The sequence below is a fragment of the Ochotona princeps genome, chromosome 17 (genome assembly GCF_030435755.1).
Source record: "Ochotona princeps isolate mOchPri1 chromosome 17, mOchPri1.hap1, whole genome shotgun sequence".
NCBI classification, from domain to species: domain Eukaryota; kingdom Metazoa; phylum Chordata; class Mammalia; order Lagomorpha; family Ochotonidae; genus Ochotona; species Ochotona princeps.
The window spans coordinates 486,763-494,597 of record NC_080848.1 but is presented as its reverse complement, the minus strand read 5'-3'; the positions used below and the strand labels follow the sequence as shown (position 1 = coordinate 494,597).

General features: G+C 62.9%; 1 protein-coding gene across 1 annotated transcript; it reads right to left on the bottom strand.

Moving 5' to 3' along the window:
• Window positions 1-4,524: 4,524 nt before the first annotated feature.
• Window positions 4,525-6,039, bottom strand: LOC101528494 (testis-expressed protein 19-like). The gene is made up of 2 exons (XM_058675670.1): window positions 5,916-6,039; window positions 4,525-5,057 (listed from the first exon to the last, which is right to left on the bottom strand). Exon 2 carries the CDS (start codon window positions 5,041-5,043, stop codon window positions 4,525-4,527), a length of 519 nt encoding a protein of 172 aa, XP_058531653.1. The 5' UTR covers window positions 5,044-5,057; window positions 5,916-6,039.
• Between the last annotated feature and the right edge of the window lie 1,796 nt (window positions 6,040-7,835).

Sequence of the window (7,835 nt, the reverse complement as noted above, 5' to 3'; positions counted from 1 at the left end):
CCACCATGGCTCCTCCCTGTTCTAGCTCCTCCCACCATGGCTCCTCCCACACTTGGCCCATCCCACCCCATGGCTCCTCCCAGTTCCAGCCCTTCCCACCATGGCCCCTCCCACCCAATGACTCCTCCCAGTTCTAGCTCCTCCCAGTTCTAGCTCCTCCCACCCTGGCTCCTCCCAGTTCTAACTCTTCCCACCATGGCCGCTCCCACCAGGGGCCTGGCTGGCCCGAGCAGTGCTGAGCAGTGGTGGAGCTAAGGCCTCCTGAGCTCCTTGCTCCCCGGCCAGGACCTCCTGCCCTTGGTTTGCGACGGGCTGCATGCTCTGACAGTGACCACCAGGGTCTGCGGTGGGCACCCACTGGCTGCTGTCCACTGCAGCTGTGGCTCACGCCTTGCAAGTCCAGCCCCTGGGGTGGCACGGTCACTTCCTGGGGCTGGGCGCACGCCTGGGTCTCACCGTCCTCTGGCTGGAGGGTAGGACCTCGAGACGCACTAGTGCTCTGTGGCCAGGAGCAGGAGGGCTACCGGCACCCATGGACGGTGGGGGACACACCGAAGTGCAGATCAGCTTGGCCGGGGCTCGGGAAGCTGTGGGGCTTGTCTCATCCTGGCTGTGGCTGGAGGAAGTGGGGACTGGGCAGGCTGGGGTTCCCACACTCCTCCTGATGTGCTGTGCCCGGCACCCTGACACCAACCCTGCCCCCAGATGCCAGTCTCTCCACCAGCTGCCCGCGGGGCACCGCAGGCTGTTGCAGGTCGCACTTCTGGGCCTCCAGGGCCGGGATTCTGCTTTCTGCTGGCCCCTCAGACCCGCTGGGCACAGGGGGCTGTCCAGCACCACTCCGGTCCTCGGGCTCCTGGGGCCTTCAAGGGAGACCAGACCCCGGGCAGAGCTCGCCAGGTGGGGCGCGCTGCCACTGTGATTCAGTGTCCTGCTCTTGCAACCCCAGCGCCGTGGTGCAGAGCAGAGCCTGGTGCTGGGGAGGGGCCAGCCACTCCTCCCCTCTGCACCTCCATTCCTCCCCTCCGCCCCCCACTCCTCCTCTCTGCTCCCCACTCCTCCTCCTTGCCTCCCCTGCTTGAGTGCTCAGGACATGGGTTGGTCCCTCAGGCCTCCCCCTATTGGGCTCCCCCTATGCCCCTCCACCCTGGGCACTCAGGGTCTGGCTCTGTCTCCAGCAAGACTGCTGAGGCGAGTTCTCTTTCTACCTTTTTTTTTCAACATTGATTTGTTTGTTGGAAGGACAGACCACTTATGGAGAAAAGAGCCGAGACAAAGATCTGTCTGCTGACTCACTCAGTGGCCGGAGCTGAGGTAATCCAAAGCCAGGAGCCAGCAGCTTCCACACAAGTGCAGGGGTGTTCCGGCCAGCAGAGCCAGAAACGTGGACACGGCAAGGATCAGGGGATGAGGCACCGACAGGAGACCAGCGATGGTGGAAGTCTCTCCTTGTTTACTCCTCCCCCTCACCCTCATTCGCAGGATATTGGCTACAGCTGAGTTCCATTAGACCAGGTGCTTTCAGCCCCAAGCCCATTGCCTGTAGTGCCCAGCTTAACGAGTGCTAATCAACTCCTTAGCCCACAACACAGGGGCCCAAAGCTTTGGCAGGCCACAGGCAGGGAGTTGGATGGGAAGTGGGGCAGCCGGGATGTGAACCTCTGCCCATATGGGAAGCCTGTGCTTAGAGGGGAGGATTATGGCTGAGCCATTGCCCTGGCCCCAGGACAGGTTTTCTGTCAGGGTCCCCTGGCCCTGCAGCCCTCCCAGGCTCTCCTGCTTCTCTCACCCTCAGCCGCCCAGCACGTGGTCCCTGGAGTGACTGCCCACCCAAGGCGCGGCCCTCACAGGGTCCCTCTTACCTCCATGGGTGGTGCGGACGCCTGTGGGGGCGTGTCACCGTGAGGGCTGGCGGTGCCGGGCTGCAGCATGGCTTCCACATCCCCTGGGACCGAGGACCAACACCCACAGTCAGGGCCCCGTCTCCCGCTCCCGGGATTAGGGGAATGATTGAAGCTGTGAGGGGGACCCTGGGCTCACACTGCTGCCAGGGACACGGGGACTGGGAACCTCGACTGGTTCCTTCTGCGTGCAGCGCGTGCTGGTCAAGACTGAAGGAGGCAGTGCGGGCCCAGCGACAGGGCCTGGGCTCTGACATGGGGACATGGGGATACGGGGGTCAGGGCCAGGCCAGCCTGACAGGCTCCAGGTGGCGGGCAGTGCCCCGCCTGTCGCAGACCGGGGCAGTTTGCTGGCAGCACCTGGCGTGGTGAGGGCGGGGCAGGAGCCTTGAGCCCCTCTCTCCGTGGCACCTGCCCGTGGATGGACAGATGGCTGGTGGGGGCACTAAGCATTCACAGCGAGCTGCTCACCCCACAGAGACGTCGGCATCCCAAGCTGAGCATGCTGGAACTGATGCTGGCAGGGGTGGTTGGACTTGCCAGGAGCCCAACCAGCAGCTGCACAGCCTGGGGTGACGCCAGGGGGAGCCATCAGCAGGCAATGAGTCCCTGGCCTGGCTGACCGACCAGTGCCAGGGAGAGAGGTGCGTGCAGCCGTGTACGCTCAGTTGGGCAGCCCAACTTCTGTGATCTGCTTTGTGGGTTCGGTTTGGTCCTGACCCAGAGGCCCCTGCCTCTGTGTGGGCTGGCCCTGTCTGGGCTGTGTAGTGCTAGTGGCGGCAGCAGTGGGTGAGGCTGGGCGTGGGGTCCCCCATGTCCCCAGCAGAGGCCCCAGGGGCCCCAGGGGTCTGCGAGCAAGCCCCACCATGGTGGTGAGGGCTGAGGGGTGGGTTGCACCCAATGTCAGGTGTGCTTGCCAGCCCAGCACCTGTGCCGCTACAGGACCCGTGGGCAGGGCCGGAGCGGGGAGGTGGCCTCTGCGTTCCGCCCCGCCTCTGGCTGCTCTCGCTTCAGAACGAGCAGGTTGAGCTGAGATAACATTCCAAGCCACGTTAGCCCAGCAATGTGGTGTTCACACAGGGCCTTCTCAGTGCCAACTGGCCACAGGCCAGCTCCCCTGAGGGCCAGCGGCCGGCAGCCCAGGGCGTGGCTGGCGCAGTGGGGCTCTGTCAGGCTGCAGGCAGCCTGGCGCGGGCTTGCGGGGCGCGGGAGGCACTGTGAGGCCTGGGCTTCACCCCTCACTCTGCAGGATGGGCGGAGGGGCAGGCTCCAGGGGATGTGTGTGGGCGAGTGTCGCTGCCTCCCCCCAGGGTGTGCAGGGGGATGTGCAGTCGCTCCCATCCCAAAGCGCCATGAGAGGCAGCTGGTCGCCGGAGAAGCACCTGCTCTATGAGTTGCCTGGACTGGGGGCTCAGTGTCCCTGAGGGTCTGAGCCCGCCTCTCTGGGAGACCCAAGTGCAGGGTCCTTCCCGGGCTGGGATCTCTGTTGGCTTCCCTTGCTGTAGGCTGGGGGACCATTGCTACTCAAGGTTTGGAAGCTTGCCCTGCTCTCCCTGGCCCGTCCTTGGCCCGTCCCCGGCTGCTCTGGGCAGCCACAGGATACAGGGCAAGGATGTGTAGCTGGGCGCCGGATCCTGGGCAAGGCTCGGCCATCCCCCTGTCCTCCCCTAGAGGGGCTCCTCTGCCACTAGGGCCCTCATGGCGAGGACCATGGGTCCTGCACCAGGCCCAGCCCAACCCTGCCAGCTACCAGCTGTCCCCACAAAGAATGACACACAGAACCCACGCTTCAAAAACACTTTGTACAAGACCGCTCAAGTAGCCACAGGAAGTGGCACAACAATATTAAATACCCCATTTCCCAGGAAAAGGGACGGTGCAGCCACGCCCGCCGGTCCTGGAAGTCACATGGGTGCTGCCCTACGGGGACAGCAGCTGCCCACAGGTCACAGGCGAGGGCAGCCAGCCTCCTCCGTCTCCTGTTGGGTGCCCTCCTGTTTCAAGTGCCAACTCCTCCAATGCTCAGGACAGCGCCCAGAGCCAAGCGGGCATTCCAAGGACATTCTGTGGCAATCCACTGCGTGTAGGCGTGAGGCCCGTGGCTGGCAGAGCTGAGCGACAGACACCGTGTGCCCGGGGCCCGGCACCAATGTGCGTAGCACCCCGTACCCACAATGCGGGATTTCCAGGACATTTTCACCACATCCAGCAGCACCGTCGCCGTAGTTCTTTCTGCAGGACCCCGTCCTCCATCTTGTCCAGGGCATGGCAAAGGCAAGGCCACGGCCTCAACACCAGCTCAGGGCACCTCTCACCCCACCGCCCGACGGCGCCTGCGGCCTGCACTGACCCGGCGCAGCCCTGCATGGAGGGCTGGCTGAAGGCACAGGGGGCCGCACTGAGCTTATCCCTCACACTGTACCCATGGCTCCCACAGCTGCTGCGAGGTGGGCAGGCATTGCAGTGGGCAGTGCTGGCCTTCCCAGCGTCAGCTCTGGGTTCCAAAGGGAGGGCCTGACCCAGGAGTCTTAGGACCTGACCCAGGGTACCACCCGGAGCTGGACAGTCTCATGGTGGTCCCTAGGGAGAGCCGGCCTCCAGGCCGACACTACAGGTCTAGCAACTAGTCCTGGGCTGGGGCAGGGGCCCCAGGCTCCTTGAGGGGCATCTCTCTGATGCAGCGGAGCTGCTCCTGCCACGGGGCGGTGGAGATGGGCCAGTGGGTGCAGGAAGGCACGTCCCCAAATCTCCAGGGAAGCTCCTGGGTCCAGTCCGAATCCTCGGGCCCCCGGCACAGGGCCACGACGTCCTGCAGATCCAGCTGGGTGGGCACAAAGTGGACGTTGGTGCCCAGCTCCTCGGAGCCGCCCGCAGTGGCAGCCGAGGCCCCGGCCCCCCAGGCCTCAGGACCCCCCGGCACCGGCTGCCCCGGACCCTCGGCTTCCTCAGGCTCGGGCTCCGGGTCCCAGGAGTCGGTGTCGTCCCAGTCCTCCACCTCCAGTGAGTCCTTGAGCTCCAGGAAGGCCATCTTGAAGCAGGCGAAGCAGCTGCGCATCTGCCCGTGCTGGAGCTGGTATAGCCAGGACACGTAGAGGCGGGAGACGCCTTCGCAGGCGTGGCGCCCGCTGAGCGGGGGGCACATGGCCTCGCTGCTGCCTGGGGACAGGAGGGAGAGCAAGCTGGGCCTGGGGCCTCGGGAGGGGAGGGGAGGGGGAGAGGATGGGGAGGGAGGGGAGGAGGACAAGGAGGGGTGCGAGGGAGGAGGAGGGGGAAGAATTGTTCCCTTTGGGTTCAGGGTCCGTTCCCGTCCAAGGAGAACCTGCAGTGCTTGACTTTCCAGAAACCTCCTGAGCTCAGGCCCGGGCTGCGGTGTGGGCAGCTGAGGTGGCAGAGCAGGGAGGTCAGGCGGCCCCTGGCAGGCAGGGTGGGAGCCGCCGGGCCAACCCCGCGGGCTGAAGGCCTGCCCTCAGAGCTGATGGCACAGCGCGGGGGGCAGTGGCCCTTAGGGGCCCTCCCGGGCCGCTCAGCCCCACCCCACCCCAGGCCCAGCAGGGTCACCTGGTCCTCCGACAGAACCTGAGGGAGCCTGAGGGAACCTGACGCAACCGGGGAATACGACCCAACCTGACTCAGCCCTCTGAGGAACACGCTCCAGAGGTCCCCAAGCTCTCCCACCCTCCCCTGGGGCTCACGGGGGCCCCAGGACGATCCCAGGGGCCTCCTCAGCAGAGACCCTCTGCCGGCTGCCCGCGGCAGGGGGAGACAGCCCACCAGGCTGTGTGCGCCCCCTCCCAGCAGGCTCGGGCTCATCTGCACATCCCCCAGGGGCCTCAGGAGGTGAAGGTGCCCAGTCACCAGCAGGTCCCCTGCAGGACGGGCCCGCGTGGCCGCTGCTCTGGGGCTGGAGCTGTGTCCGGCTGTATCCGTCCACCTGCTTGGAGGGGGTCGCAGGTGGACACCGTGGCTGTGGGGCCTTAGCAGGGCGCCTGCCTGTGGGGCTCACCGTGCACCCACCTGGGGTCCCCCGCAGACGTCTCAGCCCCAGTCAGCTCCTGGACTTCAGGCCGTGAGGGTCAGGGAGGCGGGCTGGTCAGGGAGGCGGGCAGGTCTGATGTATCCAGCTGTCCACCTCCCCCGGGCAGCGTGGGCCCCTGGAACAGTAGCCAGTTTTTCCAAGCCCTCCCTGTGTGGGGGAGAAGCTTGGCGTGAATGCCTTCTTCTCCTATCAGCTTTGTTTCCTATCCTTAGCAGGGCTGATTTTGTTAATAACACTGGAATGTACTCTTTTTTCATTAAAGTTTTTTTTTATTGTAAAGGCAGATATACAGAGAGAAGGAGAGAGAGAGGAAGATCTTCTATCCGCTGGTTCACTATGGCCATAGCTGACTCGATCCGAAGTCAGGAGCCAGGAGCATCTTCTGGGTCTCCCAAGTGGGTGCAGGGTCCCAAGGCTTTGGACCGTCCTCCAGTGCTTTCCCAGGCCCCAACAGGTAGCTGGATGGGAAGTGGAGCAGCCAGGATACGAACCGGCGCCCGTATGGGATTCTTGCACATGCAAGACGAGGACTTTAGCCACTAGGCTATTGAGCCGTTCTTGAAATGTTCATTGGCTGTAGTTGGGTCCCCAGGCCTGTGGGTGGCGCCCATCCACCGGTGGCCCCAGGTCACGGGCCTGCGTCCTGTCAGGCGGCCTGGACAGGAGTGGTGGGCAGGAGTGCTGGGTCCTTGGTTCCTACTCTCATTTCCTGGAGTGTTTACACAGTTGAGAGGGATGTGCAGCCCTGGGGACCTGCAGAGGTGCAGGCATGCAGGAAGGGGGTGGGCTCAACACTGGGCTGCGGCAGGCAAGGGCAGGGCACGCTCCTCGCTGTCCAACGTCAGCCCCCTGGTCATGAGGGACGTCCTTTGCTGGTGCTTAGAGACTTAGAGACCCGCTGTGGGAGTGTTCACGGTGCTCCCCAAGTGCTCTGAGTGTTCTGAGCGTCCCCCGCGGCTAACGCCTGCTGGGCTCGGTGCGCACTGGCAGCAGACCTGCCGTGGGGTCCCCGGGGAGCCCCAGCTTCCCTTCGTCCGGACTCCCGTCGTAGAGCACACCTCCGGTACAGGGCACCCCTTGTATTTACAACACGCACAGGCAGGTGCGGGGGCACAGTACATGTGTGCACTGTCTGCAGACACACCAGCTCACAGGAAACGGGAAACGGAAAAAAGTGCATTTTGGTGTAAAAAGTTTTGAAATCCATTTTGGTTTGTTTATAATAGTTTAATTTTTTTAAGGTTTATTTTTATTGGAAAGGTAGAGTTATGGAGAGAAGGAGAGACAGAGGGACATTCCATCTGCTCGTCTACTCCCCAAATGTCACAACAGCCAGAACTGAGCTTATCCGAAGCCAGGAGCCAGGAGCTTCTTCCAGATCTCCCACGTGGATGCAATGGTGCAAAGCCTCCGCTGCTTGCCAAGGCCACAGTCGGAAGTTGGATTGACAGGTGGGGCAGCTGGAACCCACATGGGATACCAGCCCGGCAGGCAGAGGCTTAGCCTGCCGCCATGCCAGCCCCCAGTCATAACTTGCTTGTCCTATTCATAACCTTTAAAGACCCCTCATCTGTACATACCAACGAGGGGCTTCAAAGTGTTCCTAGAAATGCACATTTTGTCTGCATTTAAAAAGGAGATTGATTTATTTGTTATTGGAAGGTCAGATACAGAGAGAGGAGCAGAGATAGGAAGATCTTCTGTCTGATGATTCACTCCAAGTGACTGCAATGGCCGGAGCTGATCCAGAGCAGGGCTGCCGGGATTAGAACGGGAGCCCATAGGGATTCTGGCGCATGCAAGCTGAGGACTTTAGCCACCAGGCTACCGCGCCGGGTCCCTCTTTTACATTTTAAAAAAGATTTATATATATTTTTTGCAAGGCAGAATTACACACA

Coding starts and splice junctions, on each gene's coding strand:
- LOC101528494 (XM_058675670.1), bottom strand. CDS start 5,043: ATGTGCCCCCCGCTCAGCGGGCGCCACGCCTGCGAAGGCGTCTCCCGC.